The sequence below is a fragment of the Pygoscelis adeliae genome, unplaced genomic scaffold (genome assembly GCF_000699105.1).
Source record: "Pygoscelis adeliae isolate BGI_AS28 unplaced genomic scaffold, ASM69910v1 Scaffold122, whole genome shotgun sequence".
In the NCBI taxonomy this organism is placed as follows: domain Eukaryota; kingdom Metazoa; phylum Chordata; class Aves; order Sphenisciformes; family Spheniscidae; genus Pygoscelis; species Pygoscelis adeliae.
Window position 1 is genome coordinate 3,197,697 of NW_008824358.1, and position 17,482 is coordinate 3,215,178.

At 38.5% G+C, this 17,482-nt stretch overlaps 2 protein-coding genes across 2 annotated transcripts in view; both read left to right on the top strand.

The window, feature by feature from the left end:
• The window catches only part of XPO1 (exportin 1), a 41,910-nt gene extending 31,980 nt beyond the window's left edge, over positions 1–9,930 (top strand). Inside the window, exons 14-24 of the mRNA XM_009319582.1 lie at positions 412–568; positions 683–846; positions 1,644–1,778; positions 2,682–2,865; positions 4,382–4,488; positions 4,905–5,099; positions 6,143–6,311; positions 7,518–7,652; positions 7,784–7,943; positions 8,022–8,118; positions 8,866–9,930. Of these exons, the coding sequence (XP_009317857.1) occupies positions 412–568; positions 683–846; positions 1,644–1,778; positions 2,682–2,865; positions 4,382–4,488; positions 4,905–5,099; positions 6,143–6,311; positions 7,518–7,652; positions 7,784–7,943; positions 8,022–8,118; positions 8,866–9,012 (1,650 nt within the window). The 3' untranslated portion in view covers positions 9,013–9,930. The remainder of the gene's footprint in view (positions 1–411; positions 569–682; positions 847–1,643; positions 1,779–2,681; positions 2,866–4,381; positions 4,489–4,904; positions 5,100–6,142; positions 6,312–7,517; positions 7,653–7,783; positions 7,944–8,021; positions 8,119–8,865) is intronic.
• Positions 9,931–11,064: 1,134 nt separating this feature from the next.
• Positions 11,065–17,482, top strand: part of USP34 (ubiquitin specific peptidase 34) — a 146,602-nt gene continuing 140,184 nt past the window's right edge. Inside the window, 1 exon segment of the mRNA XM_009319630.1 lies at positions 11,065–11,141. Within this exon segment, the coding sequence (XP_009317905.1) occupies positions 11,065–11,141 (77 nt within the window).

The window sequence follows — 17,482 nt, forward strand, 5'->3', positions numbered from 1 at the left end:
TGAAGTAAGGTCCATTACTCCTGTAAAAGACATACAAATTCATACAGAAGACTTAGTTTCATTTCTTCTATTTATGGTGGAGTCTATATTTTTATTGCTATCAGCTGCTTGGTCGGTATTCAATACTGTAAGGCTCGTTGAAGTGCCCCCTTGCAGAAGTCTTTAGTTGTAATTGAAAATGGAGGTTCCATAGTCGAAAACACAGTGTTCCTGGTTTGGCTGAAACTTGCGTCACCCCATTCTTAACCCACTTGTTTGGGTTTTTTTGTTTTCTATTTGGACTTTGAACTTGATTATGGCAACCACTTTCCTTTACCTTTAGTATAGCTCTTTGTAGGATTTTGTACTTGCAGTGCTTTTAATTGAACTGGACAAACTTTGAGAGGAAACTAAAAATATGTTATGTTGTAGGATCTCCTGGGACTCTGTGAACAAAAGCGAGGAAAAGACAATAAAGCCATTATCGCATCAAATATAATGTATATAGTAGGTCAGTACCCACGGTTTTTGAGAGCTCACTGGAAATTTTTGAAGACAGTAGTCAACAAGCTGTTTGAATTTATGCATGGTAATTATCTGTTTTTCACTTGCTGTTTTAATTATTTTTTAAAAAAATTGATGCCCATACATGGACATGTATGGGTAAAAAATACATAGCAGTAACTGACTTGATTTAATTTAGAAACCCATGATGGCGTCCAGGATATGGCTTGTGATACCTTCATAAAAATAGCACAAAAATGCCGCCGACATTTTGTTCAGGTTCAAGTGGGAGAGGTCATGCCATTTATTGATGAAATCTTGAACAATATTAATACAATCATCTGTGACCTTCAGCCACAACAGGTACGTTTAATTCAGCTTTGTGGATAACTCCTAAAGACTAATAAAAAGTTAGTTCATCTTGAGATGTAGTAGTGGTTTTCAAGGCTTGAATTATATTCCTTAGGTTTTTGTTGGCATGATCAGGTTGCATTACTGAGATCTCAATTAGAATGCTTGGAAGGAGAATTAAAGTACATTTAGTTGGAATTTTGATTTCTGGAATGTCTTAACAAGTAAATAAGATACTGAATTTAATTTTGTGGTTCTGCTTCGGGAAAAGAGTAATATCCTACCATAATAGTATACCTGTAGCTCTTGTATTTGTGACGGGGGGGGAGCAATCCAAAAGCGCCTACGTCTAGGAAGGGCACAGCTTATGAAGTGAGAGTAGCGTGCACGTGCGACGTACGCCGAGATGTTGGAATAACATACTGAAACCTTGGGCAGAGTGGATCTGGCACCTGGAAAAAAGTACTTAAAGGAGTGATGTAATCTAGTCCACAGTTTAAACATGTCTGGTAATATTTACTTCAGAGTTAAATAGCATATGTCTGAGCTTCCTCACTTCAGGGTATGATGGTAAAATGAAGAAGTCTTTGGCATGTATATAGTGGCATTTGTAAGGGAAGGGGGTGGAGGTTTGTTTTATACAAAAGTAAGGAAAGAACAGAGAGGGATCTTGTAAAGTCAAGTGGGGAGAAAGGTATTTAGACAGTGAAACCCTTTTTCAGCCTTCGCTGTACGTTAGTTCAGAACAGCGTACAATTTTCCTTACTCCTTTTTAACCTTCCTGTCTGACTTGTTGTTCTTCCAATCAGGTGCATACGTTCTATGAAGCAGTAGGATACATGATTGGGGCACAGACAGACCAGACTGTGCAGGAGCATCTGATAGAAAAATACATGTTGCTCCCTAATCAAGTATGGGACAGCATAATTCAACAGGCAACAAAAGTAAGCTCACAAATTTTAAGTGTATTCTGTGTCCAGGTGAAGAAAACCTGCTAAATGTTTCTCTTACCCTGGGCTTATTTTTCACATGCCGTGACATTAAGTGTACCTAGCTGTGGTGGACTTCATTAAATGATGGCTAAAGCGGTGATTGACGTGACAGTAGAAGTGTGCTTTTGAGAGAGACGACTTAAATGACAAAATAAATACTGGCTTTAATCTGACTTAAAGGACAATTTTCTGTTACTGTACAGAATATGTTTTGATGTTTTTTTCCCAAGCCTCCCTTTCACCTACCTTAGAAGTGAGTTTTCTTTCTGAATAACAGAAAAGTTAAAATGCTAAAAATACTGTTCATTCTTCCTCCTTTTTCTTCCATCATTCTCTTAAAGTACATCTTTATTTCTTACTTTTATCTTCCATTTCTTTCAGTCTTTTTGAAAGACTTTATCTCCACACACTAAAGAACAACAGTCTTGCACTGCACAAGAGATTAATCCATTTGGAGTTAATCTAATTAAGAACCTGAAACTTAAGCAAGCTTGAGTTACTCTTCTCACTCTGACTTCCCTCTTAAAACAAGAACAGACTGCCTTTGCTATGGACCATTTCTGTCTGTTTTCACCTTCTTAATTCCTCCTCCTTAGTTTTTTTTTTTCTTGCTTCAACTTCCGCTCTGCAGAGGAGCAGAATTAAATCAATTGAAGTTTTACCCTGGCTCTCTGTTTGAGGGTAGTGGCAAGTGCCGTGAAGTAAACAGCAGTATATATGAAGTCTGTAAATTGCAGTGATACGTTCTTTAACACTGTGTAAGATAAGTTATTTAAAGTTACACTTTTATATTGAAAGCTAAAGGGCAGTTTTATTCACTAAATAAAATGGACTCTATTTTTTTTTTTTTAACAGAATGTTGATATTATAAAGGATCCTGAAACAGTTAAGCAGCTTGGTAGCATTCTGAAAACCAATGTAAGAGCCTGTAAAGCAGTTGGCCACCCCTTTGTGATTCAGCTTGGAAGAATTTATTTAGATATGCTGAATGTGTACAAGTGCCTAAGTGAAAATATTTCTGCAGCTATTCAGGCTAATGGTAAGAAATGCCATGTTCTTCCTGAAAATGGGGTTTAGCAGTGTATGTCATCAGGTTTCAAAGTACATTCCGAGTACGCTAATTTTCCTGTGTTCATTTTATTGTTTGGGAAAGTGGAGAATGACTGAAAGTGCTTGCTTAGATTTTTTTTTTTGTTAACCAGACGTTTTACTGAAAGAAAACTTCTGATTTTTAGAGGAAGGAAAAAAAAACTATAAATGAGAAAGTTTAGGAATGATGTGAAACACCGTAGATGCTTATTTAGAATTAATAGGCATCTTGCTGAGACAAAGTTGTAGCATGTGTTCTTTTAGCTTACTCTTAATTTTGAATATTAAAAGACTATCTTTAAATAGAATCTCATTTATTTTTTCACGAAGATGTTGGCAGGGTTTTGGTATGATACTGTGCTCTTAAATAGCTTTATTACAGAAATGTAACTGTAGTGAAGATGCCTGAAAGTCACGATAAACCAGGCTTGCAGTCACTGAGAAGGAATTGTCACTTACCTAACCTATTTTTGCCAGATAAATTAGGGCCTATGGTACCTCAGTAGAATGTGCTTCTGTAGTAGTTCGTTACAAGATGAAATGAGTCAGTTACTGGGTTCTGTGTTACGACCAGTTTTCTTGCCAGTGCAGATGATGATATTTGGAAACGTGAATGTTAAATAAAACTTAGTAACTGAGCAGCTGGTTGACCTTGAAGTAGCTTCTCAGAATTCAGAATAAAACTGGCTGAGAAGTCAGTACCTTTTGATTTTGCAGCTCCAATGGCCAGAATTTGTCCTTGTCAGGAACAGTGAAGCTCAGGAAGCAGTTGCTAGGACTGTGGTCCTGACGTGCTACTTGGTCAGCAACTACTGTGACTGCAGTTGCCTCAGAGCGTTTTCACAACTGGCTCTGTCTTGCCAGAGATGGCTCTGATGCCAGCACGAGCGATCCTACTTTTCTTTTCCTGGCTGCACTCTTCAGGTTTTCCCATGCGTGTACTCTAATGGTTGTGTGGCTGTGCAGTTGATTAGATCAGGTTTCGCTGATGAGACTACAATGATTTGGGGGCAGGAAACTGATCTAAGGATAAGGCTTCTTAAGGATAAGTGTGGACTTCACACACAAAGACAAGAAGGATTATTTCTCTTAGGTGAAATTAGGAACTTTCTTGTTCTCCCTGCCCCGCCATCACTTAATGAGAACCAGATGTAAGCTCAGTCCAGGTAGTTAAGTGAATATGTGTGATTTTCCTTACTTGAAAAGTAAGTTGCAGCTTTGTTTTTGAACTCTGTAAGTAGGGTACTGTCAGTAGTAGTTTTGTAATGCTAAATGGCAACTTGGACCTACGGAGCTAGAATGGGGAGGTAGGGGGGTTTTTTATTTGCACAGTATGCATAAGAAGTCTTTAATAGCCTTTGTAGTTTAGATATAAAAATCAAACATTCTGTGTTTTGTAATACCAATTTAAGTTAAATCTTTTTGTTACACCTTACCCAATTAACTGAAGATTTAAAACTTCTCAGGTGAAATGGTAACAAAGCAGCCCTTGATTAGAAGTATGAGGACTGTGAAAAGGGAAACTTTAAAACTAATTTCTGGCTGGGTGAGCAGGTCCAATGATCCTCAGATGGTAAGTAGATTTATTTTATACAAATAACTTGTAAGACAGAATTAGGAAGAACTCTGGGTTTTTTTGTTTTGCTGTTGACTGAATGAGTTGGTCACAGGAACTTGCTTCAGAAGGTCTGTAAAATAGAAAGGAGAAGGTATAATCATACAGAGGTAAGCCTGAGCTATGTTTGAGATCCTTCAGTTAATTTTAGCTGAGAGTAATCTTAAAGGGAATCAAGGAGGTTTAAGAGAACCCTCTTGGAAGCCCTGCTGGATGGATATGGAGGGTGGGGAGTTTATGGAAGGGTAACGTATTTTAACTTCCTTAGGAAAAGTATCACCTGTAGCTAAACAACGAACTTTGCTGTAAACTGTAGGCTGGAGACTTTGTTCAATAACTGCATTATTATAACTGTGGCTTACTCTTTCAATTAGGTAGCTGAAAACTTTGTTCCTCCCTTGTTGGATGCAGTTCTCATTGACTACCAGAGAAATGTTCCAGCCGCTAGAGAACCTGAAGTACTTAGTACTATGGCTATCATTGTAAACAAGCTGGGTGGACACATTACTGCTGAAATACCTCAGATATTTGATGCTGTTTTTGAGTGCACGTTAAATATGATCAACAAGGTATTTATATTAAAACTTTGGATAAGGCATTTCCCTAGTAACTGAAGACAAAAAAAATGGGGGGTTGTAAGAGTAACTAGTCCTGGCTGTTGGTACATCTCTAAGTGAAAGATACCTTTTCCTTGCAATGAAGGGAGGCAGTATGTAGTGAACGTAGAGTTATTACACGGCTTTCATCGTATGGAAATGAAGCGGGGGTTCATGCCTTCTTTCTGTGAATATCGTTTCCAGATGTGGTGTCTTGTGGATCATCTCCCTGTTTTTTTGCAGTCACAAAGTGCATTTGTGGCACTCGAAGAAACTTCTGCTCAAACGAACATACTTGTTTTGAAGTCTGGCTGTCTAGTTGGATGTCTTAATCTTGTTGTCTTAAAAATTTCTCTGTTTAGCTCTCGATTTAAGTCATTAGTAATTTTTCTGTTCTAGGGACTTGGAATGTTGTGCTTCTGGAAGTAGAAGTGTACTTAAGTCAAATGTCAGTGTAGGACTGACTGCTGAAATTCATAAATATTTAAAATGTATGAATATAAGTACTGATCAGTCATTTTGAGTATTTCCTCACTAATGCAGTTCTTATGCTATAGTGTGCAATATGTGTTTGCATAATACTTGAGCACTACCGGCTGCATTAGTGCTACTTTGCAATAGGGTGTAACCAGAAATTGTACCCCTGTAGCAACAACATAGGTGCTTAACCAGTGTTGAGACCATGTCTGTTTATCTGTGAACTGAGTAGTGATTAAGGTTGTGTACTGACAAAACGTGGCTCAGCCTGTCAATGTTGTGTAACTCTAGAAGATGGTCTTGCCAAGCTTTGGTGGGGAAAATCGGGGAAAAAAGTTCACCGAGAAATGTAACCTTGGCTTTGCATTTAAGGTTATTTTAAACCTGGGATCTAAATGCTGTTCACGTCACCTATTGACTCACTCTATTTAACAGAAGATCTTATGATGGATCTTTAGGAAACTTGACTTTCCCCACCCCCCCCCCCCCCCACCACACCCCCCTCATCCCCCCCCCCCCCCACCCCCTTCTCCTTCTAGGACTTTGAAGAATATCCTGAACATAGAACAAACTTCTTCCTGCTACTCCAGGCTGTAAATTCTCATTGCTTCCCAGCATTCCTGGCCATTCCACCTGCACAGTTCAAACTTGTTCTGGATTCTATTATTTGGGCTTTCAAACATACAATGAGAAACGTTGCAGATACAGGTAAATGGAAGTGTTTAATATGCAGACTTGTTTGCAGTATCAGATATTTTCTGGTAGAATGCTGTTTCCTTGCATGTTTTTCTTCAGTCAAACTTAGCATTCCAGTCACGTGATTCTGTACTGCATTTGCACAAGAATAATATTCTTCTGGCTCAGCCTCAAGTTGTTGGCCAGGTTAATGGACTGAAATACTTGGATGCTGTTTCACTCCTGGAGCTGTAAGAGAGCACTGTTACAGTTTCTGCTTGCTTTCTTTTCCATGTGAGGGTTGGCACTTTTCTGAAATGGCTGAACTGATGCAACAGCTCGCTGCTGCTAAAACTGGTGTTACAGCTCTACTTTTGTAGCTCTGCCTGCGGTGTTTGACTTAATACCTCAGTAAGACAGTTGTTCAGTAACTACTGAAAAGCCCAGCAGAAAAGGGAATGATGAGGGTGGGGGCTGAACTTGCGATCTGGGAGCGAGCCCATGGCATAAGGAAAGAGAAACACCTTAGATGGTTAAGAAGGTGGATTATGCTTCCTTTGGAGAACAGGAAGCCGTTGTAAACTTAGGATGAAATTTCATGGAGCAGCTGCGTGTGTCACTTCTTTTAACAGACTTGAGTAATTAAAAAGCCCTCCAGAATGACAGTTATCGAGGGAGACTAGGAGAGGCTATATAAAAGTCTTAAATTCTAAAAACATTCTTTTTTGAGATCTTGGGCTTAGTGCGCTGTCTTGACTACTGGATAAAAAAATTGTTGTGAAGCCATTTAGTTTTTAGCCAATTGTCTTGTATTGGCGTTTGGAAGGGATGAGGATAAAAGATACCTTTCAGTTGCGTTTCACCTAGTGAAGTAAGTTAAGTTTTCATGTAACTCTAAACATTAAAACACTTTCCCTTCTTAAATTAGCAAATGCTTCTTTTGGTAGAGGGTCTCTTTTGCCTTGGTTAGTACCAGTAAAGTGACGTGATGGTTCTTTATGCTTCTGTCATCTAATAACTGCAAATACAATCGGCACACCAATGTCAATGTGGCTATAGCCCTCTAGTGGCTACTTGAGGAAATGCCTGCGAAAATAATGGCACGTGTAATACTTGGCTTTTCGGTGCCGATCAGAATTTCTGGGGATATTTGTATTGCTTTGGAAAAGGCAAAAATGCGCACAGAGGTTTTAATATTGTTCTGTTGGTCACCTTAGTTTTTTAATGCATCTTTTCCAGGACTTCAAATACTTTATACTCTACTACAGAATGTTGCACAAGAGGAGACGGCTGCCCAGAGCTTCTACCAGACGTATTTCTGTGATATCCTTCAGCACATTTTCTCAGTTGTAACAGACACCTCACACACTGCTGGTAAGAATGCATATATATATATATATATATATATGAGCTGGTTGATGAAAACGATCCTTTTGAACATCAAAATAATGTTATACGTCCTGTTCTGAATAATAACTGCTTATGTATAACTTTGATCTGTTCAGGTTTGACAATGCATGCATCAATCCTTGCATACATGTTCAACTTAGTAGAAGAGGGAAAAATAAGTACTCCATTAAACCCTGGAAATCCAGTGAACAACCAAATGTTTATTCAGGAGTATGTTGCTAATCTTCTCAAATCTGCGTTTCCTCACCTGCAAGAGTAAGTGTGCCGTCATTCTTTAATACTTCCAAGTGGGTTCTTACGTCTTGAAATACTAACGGATGTGTTTACTGTTAGTGCCCAGGTTAAGCTGTTTGTAACGGGACTCTTCAGTCTAAACCAGGATATTCCTGCCTTCAAGGAACACCTAAGGGATTTCCTGGTCCAAATCAAGGTATGTTTGGTGTGCTTTTTCCAAGAAATAAAATATCATCAGCAGGGTGATATTGTTGGAAAGTACCTGGACAATGTTCATTCAGTGTTTGATTAGGAGATGCAAGTTATTTTGCAGCTGTTTAAAATGTAGCGAGAACTCTGTCAAATGGCTTGCATGACTCTGGTGTGTCATATAACCTACTTCAGTGTGATTTTTTTTTTTTAATCTTACAAATCGGGCTTAAATGTCATCACTTGTGCTTTATGCTGTGCATACGATTTGTATGTCTAAGATGGCTGCAAAACTTCCTCTAATGGGACATAAAGCAAGTTGATTTTTAACCAGGTTTTGTTTCAATTCTGCTTGGGACTGGGACGTGTTTTGAAACTTGCTAGAGTAATGCTATGCTTTTATTTTTCTAAAGATGCTGGCATTCAGGGAGATTGTAGGAAAGAGTTTGTTAATTAGTTTTAAGACTGCGATCGTCAGGTATTTCAAAATTGTAATGATACTGCTTTAATGGTGATACGCTCCAAACGTTGGGTTACTAGAGCATCCTGTTCTGTAACACATAGTGAAAATCTTAAAATGTTTTGCATTCCTTTATATCGGTTCTGACCTTAGGAGCAGAAAGCAAAACGAGCAAATAATCTGGCAGGGAATATGAGGGGAAGATGTCTTCTCTGTCATGCTGGATTTTGGAAGCTTCTTACTCTGCCCTAAAGCATTTGACAATAAACTAATGATTTTATGTGAATTATACAGGAATTTGCAGGTGAAGACACATCAGACTTATTCTTGGAGGAAAGAGAAACAGCCCTTCGGCAGGCTCAAGAGGAGAAGCATAAACTTCAGATGTCTGTACCTGGCATCCTTAATCCACATGAAATTCCCGAGGAGATGTGTGATTAAAAAAAAAAAAAAATAAAAAAAACAAGTTTTGCAGTTTTCTTTCTGTACAGCTACTTTGTTGTAATAGAAGAAAACAGCACTTGGATATTTGTTGACCAAAATGATGCCAATTTGTAAATTAAAATGTCACCTAGTGGCCCTTTTTCTTATGTGTTTTTTGTATAAGAAATTTTCTGTGAAATATCCTTCCATTGTTTAAGCTTTTGTTTGGTCATCTTTATTTAGATTTGCATGAAGTTGAAAATTAAGGCATTTTCAAAGTAATTACTTCATGCCCATTTTGTGGCTAAGGGGAAAATAGGCAAAACATAACTTGTAAAAGACAAGCATATATTGCAAAATAATACAATTTCCTGTAAGAGTATCGGTTTTTAATTCGGGATCATTTTCTTTCTAGTCTGTCCTGCAGTCTAGGAGAAAAGGTAATGAGTAAAACAGATTGAATTAATTGTTAAGCAGAGGATTATAGTGCTGCATTTGTTTTGATCAGTTAGCAGCTTTTTGGACTGAGTGGTAAGGCTAGGCTACATGTATTTGCAAGTTGTATGGCAAGTTTGCAGCAAGATCATGTGCATATCATCCCATTGTAAAGCAACTTCTAAAGAGTATGGGAACACAGTACAGTTAGTTATTTTTACACAGTTCTTTTGTTTTTGTGTGTGTGCTGTCGCTTTGTCGACAACAGCTTTTTGTTTTCCTCAATGAGGAGTGTTGCTCATTTGTGAGCCTTCATTAACTCGAAGTGAAATGGTTAAAATATTTATCCTGTTAGAATAGGCTGCATCTTTTTAACAACTCATAAAATAAAAAAAAAAAAACTCTGGCTTTTGAGATGACTTATACTAATTTACATTGTTTACCATGCTGTAGTGCTTAAAGAACACTACTTAAAAGCAAAATAAACTTGGTTTACATTTATTTTTCTTTCTTTGGCTTATTCTTTTATCGGATGAAAATGCTGTGATCATATCTAAGAGTTGTATCCTGAAGGCGTAGGAAGAGTTCCTTGAGGTCTAGATAACTGTTGCTTCTGGCTTGCCTCATCTCAAGGACTTTGGCTGTGCTTGAAGTTAACGTGAACTAAGTTGGGTTCCATTTGGAAGTACGGTAGCTGTTCTGACTTACCTTCGTGAATAAATATTCCATACTCCGTCACTATAAAATGCCAGGCGTAAGGTACTCTTGCTTTCTCTCTATATGGACTCTTTGCAATTTATTTCAAAGAGGTATTGCGCTGTATCTTGACTAAACAATTGATACTAGTACATGTTAACAATGCACGTAGACAAGTTCTACAGTTATTTTTCTACCTGAAGTTTTGTAGTTACATGATTTTCACAGGCTTACGAAGTACAGATACGAAAAGCAGTATGAACACTAAGATTGTGTACAGTCTTGGCTTCCCCATTTTTGTAATGTCTTGTCTATTTTCGAACAGTTGATGTTAAGCTCTCCCAAAGTTTTTCCATTTATTTGGTCTCTAATCTTGTTACTGTGATGCAAAGTATAGCCGTTCATGCAGAGCTGTGAAACAAGGTTAGGCAGTAGTGGAGGTGTTTTATGTAAGTTTGGATACCGTAGTTAACTTTGTGCTGTATATTCCTTTTGAAGTAGAAGTGCATGAGTTAGCAGTGTTCGTGTAGAATTTAGCTGTGGCCAGAATGTTTCCAGTCTGAAGTATCGGCCCCTTTCTGTTTGTGAACATCTCTCCATTTGTTTTACTCAGCTGGCCCTACAAAAGCATAGCTGCTTCTGCCTGAAGGTCGTTTGGCAATGTAGATGTTGTGAGCTGGCAGTTGCTAATCTTTGGAGAGAAGGTTCCGCAAACCCTTTACAGCTAGGACTTTAGAATACAGCCTACCACAATTGTTAATTATTTTTACAGTTACAAAACTCCTTTCGTTCTCTCCTTAAAGCTCGTGATTTAAGCTTTTTCATGTCTTCCTGTCCTGTTGATGTATAGCTTTCTGTTCTGCTCTGTGAAGGCGGTATCATCTTTAATAGGCAGTTTAACGTAAAATATTGGAAGTACTATTGAAGGACGCATCCGGAATGGACATTAAGTGGCTTGTGGCCAGGCTGAGTCGCAGCATTCTAGAGCTACAGATTATCAAAAGCTGTGCAGAGAAGTAAGAAAATCTTATTAAAATGGAAATAAATACCACTGATAGCGTGACGTCAGAATGATCACATCCCACGGGTCAGAGCACTAAATACTGCTGTTCTGCCTAAATACTAAGTTCTGCCATGCAGTGGCATTAACAGTGCATTGAAAATAGTTTTGAACAAAAAATGCACGTATGCTTTTATGCACGTTATTTCCTTCTGTATTTAAGATTCAGGTTAGTCTGAGGCTCGTGGTCTGGTTGTTTACTGAAGAATTAAATCTGACCTAAACTCTCAAACAACAAATCTGAAATGTATTTTTAAAGTTGATTCAGAGAAGAGTTGTTTCGTTATTTTGATACCTTTTGGATTACCTAGTAACAAAATTTTAATCTTAGTCTTTGCTTCCCTTTTAGATCTAAAAACTTACCTGTGGTCTTGACTTCTCATTGTAAGAATCGGTGCCTTTCACTGATCTCTGCAGATGCTATAAAAATGCAGCTTATGCAGAGTTCTGGATACCATTACAGATCTGACTTGTTTTGTGTGTGTGTGTGTGCATATTCCTAGTGCAGTTATCCTGAATGTGGACAAAATAATTACAATGTACATCTTAAGAAAGTTCAAGTTCTAATGCACACTCTGTAAATTAAAATATATGGATAAAAAGCATGAACCATCATATAAACATCTACGTAACTTGTAACTATATGTAAACCAATGTTTTGTGCATATTTCTATACAGGTTTTTCAGAAAAACCCAATTCTGTGTACTCCAGGTACATTCATAAATACGAATATTACAGGGTGTTTTCTGTGTTTACATGAAGTGATTGCCTGTTAGCTGATGAAGGCACCCCCAAGTACTTGTTTCAGGCTACCATGATGTGTTTGCTACTGTAACTGAAGCAGATTATTTTCCAAAGCATTTTAGGTTAGTTTGTTTTGTTCTGGTTTTTGGTTTTTTTTTTTTGTGGGGGGTTTTTTGTTTGTTTTGGTTTTTTTTCAACTAGAATAATTTGGTGTGTGTTAATCTGATTGGTTAAGTGAACTATTTTCCAATAAAGCTAATATTTATGCAAAAAAGCTTTAGAAATGCTCATCTCTCAAGGAAGCTTTAAGAGTTACTTCGAATAGTTTTTAGCACTGGAAAGGCAATAAGACTTCAGCTGTGGGCTTCTCAATAGAAAAAAAGATTAGGAAAAGATGCTGAAAATAATGCATTAAAACGTAGAGAGGCTGACAAAAGTGAGAGGAACTTGCACTAGTGCTGTAGTCTGGCCCGTAGTCTATTTATCATTGGATAAATGATTATTACTGATCCAAGACTTCTGGGGTACAGTTTGTATTTACTGGAAGATACGTCTAGATTTTTTTCCCTTTCTCCCCACTTAACTAGGTTTGTCTCCAAATCGGAGCAAAATCTAAATGTTGGAGATAGCTTTTTAAAAACTGTTTTGGTGCCAAAAATGAGTACAAGAACATACTTCTCCCCTCGTCTGCCCTTCATGAAGGCACCTTTGCACTTGATTTCTTGAGGCTGAATTTATTTTCAGACTTTCAGATGTAGGAGCTCCTTGCTTCATTGTCCACGGCTGATTATGGCCAGCAGTGTTCCCTTGGGAAAAGGCTTAGCCATTCCAGTTGAGGGATTCATTTTTCAGGTAAGATTTTACACGCAATGCACCTTAATTAGTTAAAGCACACGGTTTCATACATACATACCTGCCCTGTGCACTGCTGTTGGTCTTTGAACATGTGCTTCTCACTCCCTGTGAGTGCTTGTTTGTGCTGTAAGTGGGTACGAGAAAACAGAGCACCAAGAAAAGATGGGGTTGAGGAGGAATGTTTTGGAAATTAAGAGTGTGGATGAGAATGACAGAAGTCAAAGATGAAAACGAGACACATTTTCACTTTTATTTACCCCTTGTAAGTTAAGAGTGAAACAGCACTTTTTCCTGGGCAATACATTGGGTAGTCTTACAAGTCCCCCATCAAAATATGTCAAGGGGCCTGGGGGTTTTTTTTTGTTTTGTTGTTTTTATTGTGAACACCTTTTAAATCTCAAGTCTCTTTAAATATTGTCTAGGTTTTTTCTGAGTCTTGAGGAGTCTGTAGTCTTTTATGGATTCTGTAAATCTCAGCAAAGACCATCAGGAAGAATTGGCCAATTTCGGTTGGAGGATGGAGGGAGGAGTTAAAATTGTTTTCTCCGATGTGACTACGTAACAAGGTTAAGTGTGTATGTGTGCTGCAAAGAGCTGACTGCAGCCCAGTTACTACCACTGCTGGTTATTTTAACACGCATATTGATAACCGGGCAGTAATGACCAGTTTTCTCTTGGGGCATCTCTTTAGCATTAGATCTGGCTTGAGCATTTTTGCATCAGCCTTCATAACTGGGTTTATGAACTTCTCAAAGCTTTGCAATTAGCTTGTGAACTCTCTCCCCAGAGCTTTACCGCTGAGCAGTTTGCTGTCAGGCTTAACCTGAAACTTGCAACTGTGCAATCATAAAAGCAGAGTTCTCCAAGGGAACATTGTAAACATGTGCTTTACCAGTAGAAAGTCCAAACCAGGCCCGAATGTACAAAAAAAGCTGGCTGCGCTCTCTCTGATGACTGGTGAGATGGTTCAGTTGCTGATGGCGCTGTCGCTCATGCTCAGAAAAGTAGCTGTTGCCTTGCTTTCAAATCAAAGGGCTGACCAGTCATCTGACAACTACTTTATAGCCTGAAATAATCAAAATGAAGATTGAAACACACTGTGAGGGATATTACCCCAGAATGAGGCTGAGAACGTGGGTATAATCAGACGGTCTCATCTGGAAAAAGCAGTGGTAGACTAGTGGCACTGAATCTCAAGCTAGTACAGTTGGATCTCCACCAGACCTTTATGGGTGCAGAAGTACTCAAACAAAGCAACTTCAACCGAATGACTAACCAAGGTTGCAACCTAAGAAACAGGCTCTAAGACGCAGTCTGAAGCCACCCTGAAGTGGGGCTTGCCCTGTTTACATGGCTGTACAGTGTGATTCTTACCACACCCAATAGCTGGTAATAATGTTTATTAGAATGCAGACTATTTTCTTACTAAAATGCTGAGCAGCCAGTTAGCTGATTTTGGAGCAAACTGTTTAATGTAGCTTGGTGGTATAGCGAGCCTTATCTATTCTTACATGACATGTTTTTGGCCTAATAGGGCTGTAAATTATTCTGAGTGTATTCTCTAATATTTGGGGTAAGTCAAACTAATTGAGTTTGTCTTCACAGGGTGCTGTGATATCAAAGTCTAGTTAGACGTGAACCTTGTTAAAAAGTTTAAAATGCTCATAGAGCAATTAAAGTCAAGTGCTGAAACTTAAAAGCGTGTAAATTTAAACTGATTCTGTTGCACTTCAGCCGAGTTTCATTGGTAACTTTACATTATGCAGGCAGACACTTATTTCCTTTAGTGAAATTAAGGATTTCCTAGGCAATGGATTCCAATCATTTCCAGCATCGTTCCAGACTAGAGGTCACAGATATAATCCTTAACTGGATTAAGGATTTTAGTTTTGCTCAGGTCTTGCATTTATCTAAGTTACTCCTCTAGAAGAACTGTGCTGGCAGTTTACCAGAGCAAATATTTCCAGATTAGGAGCGTCGCAGTCAAGGGAAGGAAAGCGGGCCTCCTGGGCATCAAACCACCTTGCAAGGATGGCACGAGGAGAGAATAAAGGTTAAGAGAAAAAAAGCCACGCATAGATGAGTGGGAGGCTGATGATCCCTGTAACCAGGCCAGTCATAGCTCCTGTTGTCTTTCGTTTGGAAGCTAGCATTTCATCTAAAAAAAAAAAGGGGGGGGGGGGGGGTTAAATTTGCCCTGATTTAATATTGCTGAAAAAAAGCCATTAGATGTATACAAAAAATAAGATTCTTGTGTGCAGTAAAAAGACTTTGGCAATATTCCAGTCTGCACAAAAGTAGAGTGACTCAAGGTCACCCATACTCTTCTGTTTTATTCATTGAACTTGGCATGCGATACCATGCTTCAAAAGGCTCCTTCCTTGTGCTGACTCTGGGGTTTATGTGGTGCTGCAACCAGATCAAAGAGCTGATTTGTCAGAAAAACAATCTTTTAAGATATTTTGGCAGTTAATTTTGGTTCTGTTATAAGATTTACTGCACGGTCTGTATAAGGAAGAAAGAGGGGAGAGAAAAGTGCAAATTCAAATCAGATTATGCAGATTGTGGAACTACGCTGTCTATCAAAAAATGTGGTCTTTTTCCAGATGCAGACAACTCGCTCGTATCGTATAACCACTGATTCATTCCATGCTAGCGGGAATACCTGGGCAATATGATGTTAAAGGTTAAGGAAGCAAATAAGCATGACTTCTTGAAGATACAGGTTTTATGTTATTTTGGTGTGACGAAGTTAAGATGCTTTCCAAGCTCCTCTTTGTACAGCTCTGGCTTCCAACTTCAGTAACTTCAATTTTGGTAACGGTAAGAAATAAAGGTTATTCCAGCAAATGAAGACGTGTGGCATATTGCAAAGACAACTCATGAAAGCCATGAAAAAAAAGGACATACGAAAGAAAGAATTGAAATAATCTCAGACGCGTAGAAAGTAAGACAGCATGACATCAAGTGAAAAATGACACTGTATACACACAACATGAAAGCCTCTGATCCACCTTTGACGGATCTCAAGCTTTGAAAGCAGTGCTGTAGAAAAGAAAGGTGGTTGGTACCTTAAGTCGGGCACGAGCAGAATGTGATAGTATTCTGGACTGCTCTTTTATTCTTCCATTATACAAGTTTTTCAGGCCATCTGGAAGAGATCACACAACCAAAAAAGGCCTTGCAGGGTCCAGTACATCTGAGCCATTTTAATAACTAAACCACCACACCTATGTCTATCAATAGAAAATATATTGTTTAGAAAAGACTATGACTGTCAGGAATTAAAACATCTTTAAGTTACGCATAACAAAAGATCAGTAAAAAGTTTCAGGGAAGTTTAGTTTGTTACTTACTTGCAGTCCTCCTGTTTCTTGTACTGGTATCTTTTGTTATTCTCAGAAATCCTGTTTGAAAGATACTTACATTAACATATGATGCGAATTGAAGTGACAGAGAACAAGGAATCTATGTCTCTCACAGACTCTCAAAGAAGTTAATTTTCTGTATTAGCTTAATTTAGTAAATGGAAATTTCAGCAGGGGATATTTCAGAATAGTTATTCTTGTTGCTATGCCTAACTTGGAAAGTATTTCAAAAACAAGTACTGACAAGAAGTCTGGGTGAAAGATCATTCTAGTATATTCCTGACTTCCACAGTAGTTGTAGCTGAAGCTGGGTCTATTGATGACAGTAACTTGTCTCATTTTTAAACAGCAGTGGAGGTCTTTGTCTTAGCTTAACAAATTGATGCCTTGAAGATTGTTAGGAGAGCATTCTGCGCACAAAATATAGCTTTGTTACATATACAACCGCCAGTGGTGTTAGCAGCCTGTCTAAATATTCTTATGAAAAGAGACAAAACTGCGTTTCCTCAATGACATCAGACTTATATATTTTATGTTTCTTCCATTTAAGTCAGTCACTGAGGAACTCAAAACAGCTCTCCTTTTTTTTTTCCTAATTTGGCAATTTTGATTTATCTTACTTTCTGCTAAACTATATTGCATCTGCATTGCGGCTATTAATAGATTTTTTTTTTCCCTTAATCCTATGTACAAGCCAGTGAACTCGAAGCGTTCAGAATACTACACTAACTCACCACTGGGTGGTGGTGCTACAGAAGTAAAAAACACTACATGGTACTAGAGAAGTGCCTATTTCGGGGAGAAAAAGCAGCCAAGATGTATCATGCGATCCATACTCCCATTACACGTACCTGGCAGAGGGAGCATGCGAGCGTGCAAGACTTATAGATGGCAGAAAAAGGGTTTTCTTGCATGGAAAGCTGCTGTTTGCCTGAAAACTTACCTTCCAGGGGTCTGAAGTCTTGTTCAAAATTAAGAGTACAACTACCACTTCATTGTAATCAGCATATATTATGGAACTTTAAGTGAAGTTCTTTCGGTTTTGGTTTTTTTGAGAGAGACTGTGCCTTTTCATGAAAAGGCAGTATTTCCAACTATTCACAATGCTGTACTTCCCATTAGACATTTATTATGCAGAATAAATCGCTGTCCGAGGGGAAAAAAAAAAAAAAAAGGCTCCAAAACGGTATGGGGTAAATTAATCAGTTGCATAAAACGCTGCCGTAGTACTGCGAACGTTTATTTTCGGGAGGCCGGGATACGAAGCGCCCACGCGTGCCCGTCCCCGAGTCAGCTCCGGCTCCCCTCAGCCGGGGCTGGGCGGGAAGG